Source organism: Nothoprocta perdicaria, unplaced genomic scaffold, assembly GCF_003342845.1.
Source record: "Nothoprocta perdicaria isolate Ctin4 unplaced genomic scaffold, notPer1 scaffold_110, whole genome shotgun sequence".
NCBI classification, from domain to species: Eukaryota; Metazoa; Chordata; class Aves; order Tinamiformes; family Tinamidae; genus Nothoprocta; species Nothoprocta perdicaria.
The window spans coordinates 1,871,361-1,887,730 of NW_020454206.1; the positions used below are offsets into that span (position 1 = coordinate 1,871,361).

General features: G+C 39.4%; 1 protein-coding gene across 1 annotated transcript in view; it reads right to left on the bottom strand.

Annotated features, from left to right (window-relative positions):
• Positions 1-2,239: 2,239 nt before the first annotated feature.
• Positions 2,240-16,370, bottom strand: part of VSTM4 (V-set and transmembrane domain containing 4) — a 28,931-nt gene continuing 14,800 nt past the window's right edge. The window contains exons 6-8 of the mRNA XM_026050463.1: positions 11,602-11,714; positions 10,690-10,751; positions 2,240-3,385 (exon numbers count right to left, since the gene is read on the bottom strand). Of these exons, the coding sequence (XP_025906248.1) occupies positions 3,260-3,385; positions 10,690-10,751; positions 11,602-11,714 (301 nt within the window). The 3' untranslated portion in view covers positions 2,240-3,259. The remainder of the gene's footprint in view (positions 3,386-10,689; positions 10,752-11,601; positions 11,715-16,370) is intronic.

Consider the following 16,370-nt stretch of genomic DNA (forward strand, 5'->3'; position numbering starts at 1 on the left):
AGGAAGGCAAACCCACCAAATTTGGTCCTGTCCTACTGGGTTCTCGGTATAAAGGGTCCTAAATCAATCTTAGGGTTCTTAGCTTTCATTCCCTTATTTACAATAAAATGTAGACAAAATAGATAGGATTTAAACTTATTTTTAACTGAAATCCAAGAGAGATAGTACAAGCTTGTTAGCTGCTTTTGTATAATAATAAGATAATTATTATCTGGTATGGTGATGGTATGCCTAATACAGTGGTAGGACAGATAGGATTTTTGTCCAATCTGTTGCTTTGCAGTCGTTAGAGCCACTGCTTCAGCATTTAGCTGCTCAGCAGAAGTGCTGGATTACACAACAGCTGCCAGGGCTGAGGCAGACAGGGAGGAGATGTTTGAGCCAGAACTTGAAGCTATAGCCTGTTTTGTGCGGGTGACTTAGCAGGCTTTCCCCCAGTTTGGATTGGACTCCAAGCTGGAGCTGGGAAATTAACTGCCACCCTTTTCATTCCCCGATGGGGATGGGATCCATTTTCTCTGGATTAACTTGTAAGTATTTCCAAGAAAGTATTATCAGAAGTCATTTGATCTTTATAAGAAGAATGAGAATTGAGGCTAATTCTCTCTTTAGTTTTCCCATCACTAGATTTAACAGTTTTCAAACATGAAAAAGGCTGTCAAGAGGAAAGGGAAATGTCTTTTGACATTTTGAATAATGAAAGCTGTAGAAGTAGATCTTGGGAAGGAGCTAGAACTGCAGGTTTCTAAGAGCAGGTTAGACCAATCTGTGCCAGACCTGAGTCATGTTAACTCAGACCTAGTTAGTTCAACCTTGAGGTGAGGTGATGGACTAGCTAATATCTCAATCCCTTCATCTCCATTTCCTCTTTTTCTGAGAGGTGAAGATGGATTTTTCTGAGATTAAAACTTGCATGGACATAGAGTCATCACTCTAGCTCCCAACCAAGCAGATGAAATGGAGTTGTCACTTGTGGATCAAAACACACCAGGTGAGTGCAAGAAACATGCAATACACTTGCTACAATGTTACTTGTTGGAAATATTTCAGAGAAATCCTCAAGAAAGCAAAATTTGGCCTATAAAATTGTACATCAAATGAGACACACCTCTGGTGTGAGTCCCATTGTGCTAGAACTTGGCCAAACCCTAAGAACACAAGTTGTTTAAACTTCTTAATGAAGAGAACCCCATAATTATGTTATAGTTTTTCTAAAAGAAATAGTTTGCTTGTAAGTACAGAGAAAATGACATTCCAACCACACTTAGAAATTACAGAGTTGTAGTAAAGGGTAATAAAACACCCCTTTCTTGGACTGCAGAATGAACCCCCCACAAAGCTGGCAACACTAATGCAATTTAGTCCTACTTGCTGATGGAGGATTCTGGTAATAAAATTTAATGTGCAGGAACAAGGTGCATCTAACCAAAGCTATAAACATCTCTAGCACTATTTAATGCTACAGAATATAGTATATTAGCATTTAACAATCTGACAGTAAATAAATGTGAAGCTAATAGGGCTGCCTTTGTTAAAATTTCAGCACTAGGCCACAGTTTACCCATGGCAACAGAAGGAGTAACCAAGATGACATGACTCTGCAGACTCGTAAGTGCTGCTTAATAAGATATTGGGAGCCTTCGTGGGAATTTCTGTCATAAGAGAACAGCGAGCCACATTCAGGACCTAGATGAAGCTGTGTTTTCCTAGTCAAAGGTACTAGACCCTAAGTATTCTGTCGTCTAAAGCACGTTGTATATTGAATGGTATTTTCTTTGTAGTCTTTGCAATGAGTTGCTCTGGTACTTAAAGATGTATAGCTCATCAAAGAGGAAAACATAGAGATTTTTTTCCTTTAATAATGGGATCTGGAATTATTAAATCTGGGTGGACACAGCATAAGGAAGGATCAGGAAGATGTAGTAGTAGTTCTGGCCTAAGCAGTAATTCTGGCCTCCTTTCACTCAGCTGTTCTCTTGCCTTTCAGGATTATGTTGTTGCCTGATGTTAATCACAATCAGAAGACATTTTAAAAACATGGAATTTTCTGCAGAATGGAGAAATCAATTCCCACTTTGTTGGTTCATTTAAGTGCTTATTAGGAGATTAATATATATTCTCATATAATCTTCTAGCAAGCAGTAAATCCTTGACAAACTGAGAGGACTTCCCTCACTAAAAAGATAATTTATTTAGCTCTATTTATTATGCGGGGAGGGGTTAGATATCAAACATAAACAAGAATACATAGTCTATTAATACAGAAATAAGGGTATTCATTAAAATACTGGGCATACATATACAGTAGAGAAATTTTCTAAACAAAGGACAAAATGCCCAATTATTTTTTGAAGGAATGATTATATGCCAAACTTGAGAAAGTCCTCACAACTAAGTGACCAGCTCAATGTAATAGTGACCTGTTTAATGTATTAGAGTTGTATTTTTATTTTGGAAGGTTTAACTAGATTTAACTGTTGAACTGGTTTTGCATGGATTGCATGGATGGACTGTTCCATGTCCTTCGTTACAGCTGTCTGCTGTCTCCTCTACTGGAGCTCAGGACACTACGTATTCCTGTGATGGGTCCCAACTGTGAACTGCGCCCTGCTGCCCTTTGCCCCATCCCTAGAACAACCCAACAGATACAGAGGAAGCAACCTGGGTCACCTTGGTTTGGATTTTCAAAGCCCCAGCCCTACAAAGGCTACTTCAAAATCCTCAGTAGCTTCTGATTAGTGACTGGTCTGACTTTTGGATAAATTACATTTTGAATAAATGAAATTACTTCCAATCTCAAGCAAGGCCAAGAACAGTGTCCGTATTCTGGGGAAACTTTTTCATCACTACCAATTTTTTCTATTAACGATCTTTTTTTCCCCTCCAAAAAAGCTTTAAATATTCTTTCTACAATCCTTTTAGTTTAAATTTGCATGTTTCCCTTGGATTATTTTAAAATATTTGATGTCAAACACTTAATATAAGTAATGTAGGTTTTAAAAACAATGGCATTTAGAAGGGGAAATGTGGAATGAAAATATGAAAACCAAACTTTGGTTTTCTCTGGTATGTCAGTTGTAGACCAGCTGCTTTTTCTATGATTATTTTCAATGGCACTTTGTTTAGAAGGCTCATAAAAATATAGAAGCATGTGAATGGAGGTAAAAAAATAAGGACATTTGTATGTTTTTTATAAATAAACAGCACAGCAAGAATTAAATAGAACACAGACAAAGGACATTTATACAGGCATGAACTATTACAGCTTGTTCTCCTCGAAGAGTATCTGTGCATAGACTGTCGTACTGGGAATGCCTTTGGCTTCCTGGATCGGCTTCATAAGTTCAAGTTCAGCATATGTTAAGTTCTCCTCTGTGATTTTTGGCTAGGAAAGAGAACCAACAAATTACAGTTATGAAGTTTTTGTCCCTGATTGTAAAACACGTTACATATGCTGTAGAGTAGTCTTTATTTTTTTCTCTCATACTTAATAGTTCTTCTCTAGTATTAATTGGCCACCCTGTATTAGATTTGGTTCATAGGTGAAATAAAGAAAAACAATAGAAGGGTTTTAACTTCTGTTTTTTTCTCTTTTTTCAAAATTATGCATTGGAAGTTTTAATTTGCCAATTAACATGTTACAGTTTTGAAAGAAGTACATTAGCAGAATGTTCAGCTCCTAATTTAATCCCAAATTTCCCAATATAATTTTAGTTATTGCAGATCTCACAGTTTAAAACATCTACGCCAGATTTGCTTCTCAAGTGTAAACCTTGGAACAGTCACATCCTTAATCACACCCACTCACAGTACTGCACTTTATATTTCATAGCAGCACCAGAAAGTGTGTTAGGGATGTGCAGAACAAGGCAGAAACAGGGGTAGCTGAGCTACTTTCAGCTCTGTGAGATTTCATGACTTTTTGTCTGGCTTGCTGACTTCAGAAAAAGAGCCCTGTGACTGGAACCATCTCATTGTATTGTGCTGGATGAGTTTTAGTATTAAAACTATACCTAACAGAGACATTACCAAGGGGATTTACTGAGCAAATTGCATGTGGGTCAAGGAAGATATGCCAGGCGTTGCAAGCTCCTGCTGTTTGGGGCCTCATCCAGACTCGGGCTGTAGCTTAGAGGAGGAAAGGTCCTGAATTATGTTCCTCTGTGTGTGCAGCTGGAATCAGTAGTTAGTGTCAAACCCACTTCTAACAGCTGAGTTTCTTCAGAGTTGTGTGTGGAGCCCTAGGATTTGAAATCTATTTCACTTTATCTGAAGCTTAAAGTCTTTGCTCCCTGGAGAAGGGTGAAATACTAATGCTCTGTGCAGCAGAAAAACTGGGAAATTTGTTCTCTTATCTACTTGGGTGCCTATCTGAATATGGTTTGGGTCCTCACATTTAAGCCTAAAAAGGATCCACTTAAAACTTCTTAGCCATAGAATTTGCTACAGTCATAAGACTACACCTTACTGGAAAGGTTGTGTCTCTGAGACCAATCTCTCAATGCTCAAGAAAGATTGTTTCAAGTCATGAATTTAAAACTGACTCAGTTTATGAGCTAAAAGAAGACTTCTATAAAGTACTTAAGTTTTATCACGAAGAAAATGACAATATTTTCCAACACCAAGGGTTTTCCTTATGTAATTTTGTTCCATTTACTGCTATTTATGCCTTTCTAATTTAACATAAATGATTCTTGTTTGAATAATTACTATGTTGTCTTCTGGCTAAAAAGATAAGCACCTAATATCCTCTGAAATTGGTCCCTGGGCTCCACTGCTTCCCATCTTTTGCACTGTTCTGGAATCTTTTCATTTTGCCATAACAGTTGCTCACAATCTGCATTTCAGATTGTTTCCCTCTGGGTGGATCAGTTTACACTTTTCAAGCATGAATTTCATCTCTTTTTTTCTTCTGATCCTGAAGGACTTTCTGCAGCTGCTGATGCAGGTGCTACTGCTGAAGGCGTTTAATCTGTACATGTGAGTAAGGCCCTATTCAGAGCTAGGTGCCTGCAAAATTGTACTCCTTGGTTTTGATTGTTCACAAACTCTTCCCTGTTTGCATGGGTCATCCCATTTGATTTCAGCATCTGATCCTCATTTTCCATCAAATTCTCCAATGCTGACTAAACAAAAGTTTCATGTTTTCCAGAAATCCTTTAACCTTAGGATGTAAAAAGACTTGCTGTGGATCACACAACCTGACTTTATCTGTAACACAAAGTCACACATATTCCTTTTCTTATATGTTCAGACTGAGCTAAAATGCAATGTTCAAAAAAGCTTCTGTCCCGCCTCGGCTTTGGAATAAGGAGTTAGAAAAAAAAAAAACCTCTTCATTAACTGCTTAATTAAGCTTTTCTCTCTTCTTTCTAGCCTGACCTTTCCACCCTCAGTTTCTAGGCATTTAACTTGCTTTTGCCTTTTTAGATTTGTTAAGGGCTCTTTTTGAGATTTCACCGTTATCTGTGCTCATCGATCTGGTAGGTAGTATGAAATATAAAGCTAAGAAGAGGTTGAACAAAATAATTCAGGATTTTATTCACAATGCATAATAGCAAATGTATTCTTTATATGGAGCCTGTGGGAGTTTTGCTGGAGTCAGTTCAGTTGGAGTCAATTCAGACCCTCAAACCAGAACGATATGCTAGACATGAAAAGAACAAATCCCTCAAAACTTCACAAATGAGCTCTTGGTCACTACCAGCACAAAACTCTACGTTTACTAAAACCAGGCCAGTACATCTTGTGAAATATTTTCATTGCTATATAGAAATCCTGGTGCTCAGGGCAAACTAAATCTGTGTATGCTTTCCCCTTTGCTGTTTAATTGTGTTTTGTGTTATGTTTCCATTTAGAAAATACTGCATGTCCTAAAATAGTCGCCCCAACGCCCAGCTCATGTAAATTTTAGAACTAAGATTTATGAAATCATATTGTCCAGGTGTTTTATTATATTATCTCAAAATTGCATTGTTTTTCAGCGTAGATTATCTCTTTATTCTTACTTTATTCTATTATGTTTGGATATGAAAAATAACACTAGATTCCCCAAAACAGGTCATTGGGCAGTAGTGGCTGATGTGTTGCTTTCATACATTTTTATGATGTTCCTATAGTAAACATAATTTAATAAAGGCGAAACACACTAAATAAATAATTGCATCTAGAAAAGCAATAAAACCAAATAAAATTAGTACTTTCATAAGTGGAAAAGGTACTTCAATTACTGCTACAAGCAACAGCACACCATAAAATGTGTAGAATAATTTCCCTTATGCATATTTCTAGTATGTAATAATTTGATTGAAAATATGAGGAAACACACAGGAGGTTCAAAATTGTGAAGGGTATACAGTTTTCAGCAAAGGCTGTGTAATAATAGGGCATGGAAGCCAACACAACTTTCAAGTACCTATGGCGTCCTGCCTTTTTCAGCTGTTCTTCTATACTTCATTTATCAGCCGTATGTTTAATTTAATTTTGATTGTTTGTCCAAAACCAGGTTTTTAAATAGGCAGGGAAAGAAAACTAATTCCACGATTTTATCTCTCATTTGGACTGGATAATATTTTGGCAATGTAGACCTGGAATCCTGCCACCACCTCCTTTTTGGAACAATAGCATAACTTAAATAACTAATAGGTGGGACTGATACAGACAAGGAAGACAGCGAGTGACTGGCTGTTCACCCCTCTTCCCACCCTGGCTCTCCATAGGAGGTCACTGAGATTCCTATGGCTATGACACCCTTCTTGAAAAACTAGACTTTGTGTCATGTATAAGGTGCTAGAGAAGACTTTTAAGGGTTGTATTTTAATGAAAATGACTCTGATGTTTGTGTCAAAATTACCAGAAGTGTCAATTAGACTCTTCCCAAGATTAGCTGGGTAATTTCTAGGAGGCCTCAAGGATGTTTATTGTGAACGCTGCCAAATTGAGAGTTTATAAACTTTTAACTAAGGTCACTCTTATTCAAATTCATAATTTGGATAATAAGAAATTAAACAGGCATTTAATAGCCTCAGAATTTCAAGTTGTCTGGAAAAGCACCTGATGCCAGCTTTCTCCTATGTGTTGTTGCACTCACTTTCATGTTCTCATCAGTTATCATAAAGATGACAGAAATGAATGTGAAATTCTAGGTTTTTTTTTGGGAAAAAGGGTGTTTTACCCTAAATTCTTGTTGATCCAGAAAGTAATTCTCAGTTTGGTTTGATATTACTATTTTAGCAACTTGTGCTGCAGACTTTGGTCATGGAATTCAGGGTATACATGATCACATTTTGGGGAAGTTGCTCAGGATATAAGGCAGAAAGAACTTAACAAGTGTCCAAATATAGAAAAATGTTTTTAGTCCAAAGTGCATTGTCATCTCTGAGTTTTCTGGGTTTTAGAGATACACATCCCAATAAATTTCTTAGTTAATATAATATTGATATTAAACTAACGTTTCCTGCAGAAGCACTCAAACTGAATCTGTACCCTCAATAGAAGGCATGTGCTTGGCTTGTGGGTGAATGCACTAGGTCAGCAAGAATAAAACCGTGCTTTGTATGCAGATATTTCCTGGACTGGTGACCAATACATGACTCTTTGACATCTATAGGAGGACCACACTGTACTGGTGCGTGCAATCCATACTATGGATGCAGGGAAAGCCAGCTGGGAAGGTGCAGAGACAAAAGGTGGTGGTGATGTTTGTTTGATCCAGCCACTAGGAATTGCTCTTCTCTCCAGGTTACTTCATAGTGCAGAACGTGCAACTGTGGCCTAATGCCACCAGGTCACTCTCTCTTGGCAGGCACCTACCAGGGCTATCCCGTTTTCTGTTCCTTTCTCTTGCACAGGCCAAAGAGATCTTCAGTCTTTTTCATTTCATATTTGAGAAACATCCTGTTTTGTTCTCTGTAAAGGGCTCCACAGGAAAAGTGCTGATACTGTCCAGATGGCAGAGCTCAGGAGCATCCTGTGTCACCACCTGAGTGCTTGCAGAAGCAAAAAGTGTCTAAACAGGACTGTCCAGGCCACCTGGATGGGCTTTGGCCAAAGGGACAGACCATTGCTTCCCTCTGCACAGATGGGAAGAAACCACACAGTGCCTGCAGACTAAGGGAAATCCTATCTTTTTCCTCTGCATATCTCTTTTCATAAGCAACATCATGTTCTGTCTGCTAAGGCTGAGAAATATGATATTAGAGAAAAAATGGAGTAGGAAGTGTGATTATTGGTGGCACTACCATAGAAAAGAGTAGAAGGGCAGTTTCTTTCCCCTAAGATGTCTATTTTTCACTCTGTAGGAAAGTTTCTGTCATTGGGAACAAGGTCTGTAATAATTTATGAAGGATCATAGAATCATAGAATGCCGAAGGTTGGAAGGGACCTCAGAGGTCATCCAGTCCAACCCCCCTGCTCGCACAGGGTCACCTAGAGCACGTGGCACAGGGCTGCGTCCAAGTGGGTTTTAAAGATCTCCAAAGAAGGAGACTCCACAACCTCTCTGGGCAGCCTGTTCCAGTGCTTTGTCACCGTCATGCTTATGAAGGATGCTTCATAAAAATCTCTGCAGCCATGTGGGTCCAGGTCCAGTGATCCCTGTGGAGATGAACACTGCTGTCTATGCTGTGTGAGCTCTATGGGAAGTGCCTCCTAAACAGACTAGCTATGGTCACTGAAATCGTGCTGCTTTAGAAGTCACGCAGAGCTAGTAAGTATTCTGCAATGGGCAATAAGTGAAGCCTTGAAACGGCCCTAAAACTCTTTTGTTCAGTTGATATTCTAAGGTTGAAACTCCTGGGCCACCCCAGTTAATCTCTAGGAGGCAGTGGAAAGCTTACCAGAAAATTTGGTTGAGGAAGTGTAAGTTGTGTTTCTACCAACTAAACTAAGCACTTATGGCTACAGCTGAACAGTCCTTCGAGAGCAGAATCTGTAGGCCCCTAAAATATTTGTCTTCTTAATGACTCTTTGTGTTTCTTGTATGCCATAAAAAAAATCCCTTTTTGCATTTCAGCATCTTTATTTCCTTTGATCTGTACGCATTTCTTATTGATGCTAATAGAGAATGACACTGATGGGGAATATTTTTGCAACGGGGGAGCACGAAATTGTTATTCTGGCTAAAGCAAAACTTTATAAATTCAGCAGAATTTTTAAAAGGCTTTACTCAATGCTGTGGTTTTGAATGTGATATTAGGTTTTTTTCTTTTAAATTTTCATTGAGATTATGTCCATATTTTATCCAGGTTATTTTATTCTTGTAAAATTATACTCCAACCCACTCTAGCACATTAACAACAAAAGAAATTCTCTAGCTTATTATAAACATCTTTCAAGAAACTAGAAGCACATGTCCTCTGGAAATAATTTTGCTGGTATTTAGGTTATTACAAAAATTTTCCCCAAACACTGGAATCATTTTGTAATGTTCCCTTATACTCTAGTCTGTTTGCTCAGGTTTTCTGGAATGTTCTCCATGTGCCATGGTGTGGAAACATCCTTGGGCTGCAGAATGCCTTCAGAAATGTAGCAATCCAAATGTGTGTCTCCAGTGACTCTTACCAAGTACCTTTGCAGAGCCAGTGAAAAAAGCCCAGCTGCATAATCAGTACTTTTTTCATGCTGCAGGAATTTGGTAGGATGATGATGATACATGCATATATTACCCCCAAACAGACTGAAAATTTTAAACTTGAGAAAATTTTTGACAGTTTTAAAAAAAAACCCTTTCACTTAGATGAATTTGATATGTTGATATCCTGGTTTACACCGTGGCTTAAAATGTTAGAAAAAAATTACTAGCTCTTGGTGGGCAGTTTCCCAATGCTAATCCTCACCTGCAGTGAAGCCATCTCAGAGGCGAGGACTATTCACACGGCCTAACTTTAGGTACCCACCTTCACTCAGGTGCCAAGGTCAGGAAGTTAGTCAGCCTGGGCTCTCTGTGCCAGTGAGGGGAAAAAGGGTCCCCAAAAGGCATTTTAGAGGCTCTGCTCTGACTCGCTTTGCTCTCTATGTAGGGAGCTTAGGAGAGCAGGCCCTTCATATACAGAGCTAAAGCCAGTTTATAGGAAACTGTCCCTATTCCCCCTGGATTTCTTGACCAAGTACTGATTTATTACTAAGGCAAGAAAAGGTCTGTCTATTTATTTTGTCTGGCCAAAATCCAAAAACTTCTTCAAACAGAGACTCGCAAGCAACAAACTGCCCTGTCTTCCTTCCCTTATGTGAGCTGTATACATGGCTCTTAGGCCTGCAGCTTCAGCTCCTGCTGACTTACACTGCCACAGGACAGAATCAGGTCCCGTATTTCTGGCTTGAAACATCTCAGGAGGAGTCTGACCAACACAGTTGTGATGCTGCCAGTAACTAATACTTTTTCCAATGCCCCAAGTTCCAGAAGCACATGAGAATCAGTGGCAGGGTTCATTTAAGAAAGAAAAAGTTCATAGACACAGTGATTGTAAAGTAAATAAGTAAATAAAAGCTGGAAAACAAAATCCAGTGTAACCTAGTGCTCAAAATGAAAAGGGCCAAGACAACTGATTACTTGAAAAGGAATCACTTAAAAAGAAGACTTGTGTGATTTTAAAACCAGCTTATAATTTCTGACCTGAGAATTGTGGCAATGTTATGATAATTATACTGAGAGAAAACATGCAGAAAATAATGTTATAGAAAACTACTTACCAGGATCAATTTTCTCTGTGGTTTCAGCAGCTTGGGCTTAGGAAAGTTATTGGCTATTGGAGCTATGGAAATAAATATTAAGAGATCATTTCATACTATCATAATTCACTGTTACTCTTTTAGTATATAAACTAGTGATTTATAAATTATTGATTAATAGCAGATTAGGAGCAAATAAATGCAGGTTTTTTGCCAGAGTTTACCTGTGTTCCATATAACATTTTTTTTTAAAATTAAGTATAAGGCTTATAAAGGAGGAGTCACAAACCAAGCAATCTGATATAGAAAACACAGCTTTTGTGTTTGCTTGTGTGCAAATACTCCTCTTAAGAACTGGTCACTTGTGATCTAATGCATGGTAAATCTTTAATTCCTTTCTGTCCCCTGTCCCATTGAGCAGCCTGGCAGAAAACTCAGAAAACATGCTCAAGAGTTTGTGTGACTGTTCCTGAAGTCAATTGCAAATTCTCCTTGAAAATGAGGTCCTCTGAAGCGTGATCTTTATCTGCTCAGCTTGCATAGCCCCTGCAAGTGCACCCACCCTCCTGAAGAGTGCAGGGTGCAGACTTTCCTCAAGGTAAGATTTCATCTTGTTTAACTTTAATCTTCTCATCAGATGAGGAGAATATTGTCCTAGAGGTTCTGCTCTTGCTCTCCACTGATTATAATGGGAGCTGAGACCACCACCTCCTTGGACCATGGAACTAGCCTTTAGATACCTGATGTTAATGAGCAGTAATAGCCAGGTCCCACCAGTGGGTACTGGCCCTTTCTTCCCCGCGGGAGAAGTCACTGCAGGCTGCTTCATGGGCAGATTCAGTGGCACTACAGGAGTCCTGACTTCCCATGCTTTGCTGTCCCTGCACACTGGTGCTGTGGATTTGAAACACTTCTTCACCCCCCTTTTCATACCTTTTGCTGGGATGGCTGGTGGCTGCTCCACTTTTTCTTTTTCTTTCTTTTTCTTTACTTTCTTGGGCTGCAGTGGGGACATGCTTGTCACACTGGTAACTGTCTCCCCTGAACTGGAAAGCAGAGATCCACGTGTGGGTGAGAAATGAAGACAACGGTAGGAAGGGCAGTCTACTCTGTAGACACATTGCATGCAGGATCATATTGTGCCCTCGAGGGCCACGGGCACGTACAGTTTAAGGGACTTGCATAAGCTCAATGAGGAAGTACATGGCAAAGCAAAATCTTCAACATGGTTTCTAGGCTAAAACTGGGCAAGTTTTCAGTAGGTCAGGAAAGGCCGCCTGCCTTGAGTGAGATGCAAACCTTCCAACAGCCTGCAAATCTGTCACAGATAAAACTAGCCTTTTCCAGAGACTAGTGTGGTCGTCTCAGCATCTGCAGAGTCTAAGGTAGCGTGCATCCTGCTCTGAGCAGTTACGGGCATGGATATGCTGTCAAGTTGCAGTAATTTGTCAGCTGAACATTGGGAACTGATTGTGTGGCTGCTCTTAGCCCGCAACTAATGTGAGGTAAAATTGTATTGGCTTAACTGGTATGAAAGAAATCTTAGAGGTGAGGCAGGACAGTGCATAGCAGTCGGTTATGAGAGCTCACATGCTGGAGGTGACTTTGAAGTCAGGTACATCTGACTATGGGCTCCTCCCAGGTAAGATGAAGGGTCAGGAGACCCTTCTGTGCCAGGACTTGGATCACACAGAGGGATCTCACCTGTTTCCATCATAATAATGTTGACAAGTGAACTCTACGAAAATCATTTTTCCCAAACTGTTTTCATTTGTCCACATTGTTTTTCCATGGGTTCTTTCCACTAGTGAAACACTCTTTGTACCGTGGTAGAACAAAATACTCAAAGTGGGCCAAAGTCCTAATGGAAGTTAAGATGTGTCAGCTGTTGCCCACACAAGAATAACAAAATAACAGATGTTATCACTTCACACAGCTTTAAGTCAAAATAAATGTTACTGCCATTGGCGAAATCACGCTGGATTTACACTTGCATAGACTAGAAAAGACTGTGGTTTGCTGATTTTGCTAAATTCTTTTCCATGTACTCAGTCCAAAAACATAAATTTACATTTTAAAGTGTTTGAAAGGTAGAATGTTTTCATGATTTATAAATAAATCATGTCAATTATGTAAACTATGTAATGTTGCACAAAAATAATTTCAAAGTCTGCCTGAATCTATCCCGCAACAACCATTTGTTGCTATAAAAAATCAGAAAGTGAAAATGTTTAAAACCAGCAGGAAATGATTCTGTCCTGCGTAGTTCCATTGCCCAAACACAGCAGACTGCAAAGAACAAAACATGCCAAAAAGAGGATGAGAATGAAGTTTTAATCTTTTTAATTTTACAATCCAAAGTCATTAAGGCAGATGTGTGGCTTAAGATACTACTATTCCAACATTGCTTCTTTAAGCATGGTAGATGAAAGGGCTCACTGTCAATTCACTGCATCAGTTATTATTCCTGCTCTGTCACTGAGGCAGAGAAGCTACAGAGAAATGAATTTGTAGCCCACACTTTTCTGTGAAGGGCCAGGGCTGTAGGGGGTTAACACACACGCTGCAGCTCCACTTGCAGCCTCAGAGGGAGTTCCTCCATCTGAACAAGGCAGCTCAGAAAAGACTCCTTGGCTCCCACACACTGCCTCTTTGTGCGCTCCTCTTGTTCTAGGTTTAAAAGGAAAGTCGCTTTTTTATCTCCAGCTCCTCCTCCAGCCTCCTGGTTTGTATTTGAACAGTGTCACCATTGTGATTTCTTGAAGAAATGGGTGTGTTTTTTGAGAGCAATAAAAAGGTAGGAGCTTGGGAAAAAAACACCTGTGGAAAGTTCCCTGCAGGTAGCGCCTGGTGTTTCTGAAACGCATCCACAGAGCTGTCCAGCTCCTGTAATTTGGGCCTTTAACCTCCTTATTAGGCTCAAGGCTGCAGCCCTTTTCCTGTGCCAAGGGAACAGGGAATACACACAATCCTTGTGTGTATTAGGGGTAGCTGAGCTGAGCTGTTCCCTTTCCTCAGGAGTCTGGGAGAGGAGGGGATTCACCAAGTGCTGAGAACTGCATTAACATCTTCCAAACGGGGCAGTTGTGCAAGGAGCCAGGGGAGGGCTCCAGGGAAGCTGCTTAAGTGCTTTAGGCCTCTGCCCTGGAAGTGGGGCATGGAGATGGACACCTTTCTGGGGGAATATATGTGGGTTTTTTTGTTTTTTTATTTCACCCCCGCCCTTCACCTCGAAGGATTTGTCTCTGGAAAAGCAGCTTCTGAATGACCAAAGAATTCAGGCCAAAACACATAAAAGACAGAGAAGAAAAATCCCATTTTCAAAGCTTTACTTCCTGGGGAGTTTTGGTTCTAAAACTGACAAAGTGATCTAAAGAACAAGCAAGATAATAACAAAGAGGATATTTAAGAAAAAAAAATCATGAAATAGAATTAAGTGGTTTAGGAAACTGAAATAGCTGTGTTATTTATATAGGTATTTATTTTTAAAATGTGGGAAAGAAATGGGTTTCAGCTGACTTATTTTTCCCTTTAATTTGCTATTGGTCAAGTAGTAAACCAAAACCCAACATTTGCTATGTACTACTGAAGAAATCTGGATTTAGTTTTCTTTTCTCAGGCCATGTTGTGAGACCCAGGGCAAATCACTTAGTACTTTTTCCTTAGGTTCCAATTAAGAAAAGCTCCACTGGAATGTGAGGGCATGAAATCTTTTGAGAAGCTCAGGTGTTACTGCAGCGGGAGCACAGACACTGGGCTGCTGATGTAATTTTGAAACTGGATTCTGCTCTCACTTTGAAATATCACTATGGGATTTGGAGCTGAGCCTATCTAATCAAGGTTGATTTTACATTGCAGAGTCATTTTGAGTTGCAGGAGTCTCCTGCAAACTAGTTGGTCAGATTGACCTAGTGGATGTTGTGTGTTGGAATGGACTGAAGGTCTATGGCAAAGTGACAAACGTTTTTGCAAGAACAGGCAAGTGAAGAGAAGCTAGCTTGAAATGTGTTCCCCATTTGACCAAGTGTGTAAATGAGATCTGATGAAGCTTTCTGAGATTCTAGGTTGGTCTGAGGACACTAAGAGGATTTTTCTTGTTTTGCTGTGCAGGCAGATGAGTGCATCTTATGCCTCTCCATTCCTCTGATGCTTAAAACTATCCCTGAACTTCTAAATGTTGTCACTGCCTGGCTGTGGCCCTGCTGACATTTGTCTGGGGCTGATGCCACAGTCCTATGCAATGTTATGGGTCCAGGAATGGGCCATATCCTGCACCCATAAAACTGGCATCACCTCCTTCCCATCAGTGGGACTATTCACAGCAGTTACACGTCTGGTTGAGCCAGAATGTATGATTTACTTGTCATTCAGTACCATAATTCCAGTATTGTGATGCCTTGAAGCACATTCTTGGTCCTTGGCTAGGAATGAATAGAAAAAAATGTTTTGATTCAGCTGTGTATCATAATATAGATGATAATTTATGTCTAAAATTGATGTGCTTATACTGCATTAGAGTGTCAGCAAGGTACTTAGGCACGTGCTTAACTTTAAGTATGGGAACAATCCTAAAAAGTTCAAAGGACTTGATGGCTCATGTTTTAAGCAGAGATTGGAAAATAGAAGGTATAAAAATTGGGAAATAACTAAAAATCTTGATACTGCCAACATATTGAAAGTTATTTATTTGTAAAGCCTTGAAATCAATGCACTTCAGGCATTCATTTGTATGATCACAGTTTCCATTAGGACATTTTGCCACCCTGAAATTAGATCACATTTTTATTCACCTAGGATCATGCATTAATTTTGCTTCCAGAGATTCTATTTTACAGTGAAGAAGCCATGTTGGGTTGTTTTACCCCTTCTATTCAGCCAACTCTATGTGGTGTTTGCAGTGGTATCACTACTACAACGTGTATTTCCAGAGAGGCATTTTCTGTAATATAATGAATCCTTTTATCTGACTGTCGTATTCCATTTTTTTTAGCACTTTGACAGTCATCTTTTCAATTGCTTTTCTCTTCTTGTATTCTCTACCAATCTACCTTGATTTTCCCCTTGCCCCTTCCTCTGTTGTTTTCTAATACCAGCTTTGTCCCAGGAGCTAATAAATGAGAAGGAAAAAACAAACATTCAGGAGAAAAATGAAAATTGTTGAGTTGTCTCTGTGAATGTGTGGAGTGGTGCAATAGCTGGTCAGGGTCACAGAACAAAGATTGTCTAGTGAATAACATCAAAGTTTCAGTTCGTACTGGCCTCTCCTGAACTCTCTGCTGCTTTATTGTGACTTTGTTTACTCCCTGGTGTTGGTTAGAATAAATACAGCAATTTTCCCATGAGAATGCAATAAAAAATACTCTAGTTCAGGATCCAGGACATGCAATACTTGGCTTAGAATCTGTGCTAAAAAGATACTATGAAAAATTCTCTCTGATACCTAGTGATACTGGATTTAAACTATAAGACCAGAAACATGTGTTTTATGTCATTGCAAACTGGGAAACAGCTGCACTCTTGCCTTACTGTGAGGCATCCTCTTTAATCATTTTTGCTCGTAAAATATTGTTAGCTTTCTTTGACTGCAATTCCAGTGCAGTTGTATCTCAAAAAGCTCTTAAGTTGGAAACTAGTTAAATACCACTACACAAATCAAACCTTTCAGTTGCCAGTGATATAACAGGGGTAAAGAGGAATGGCTG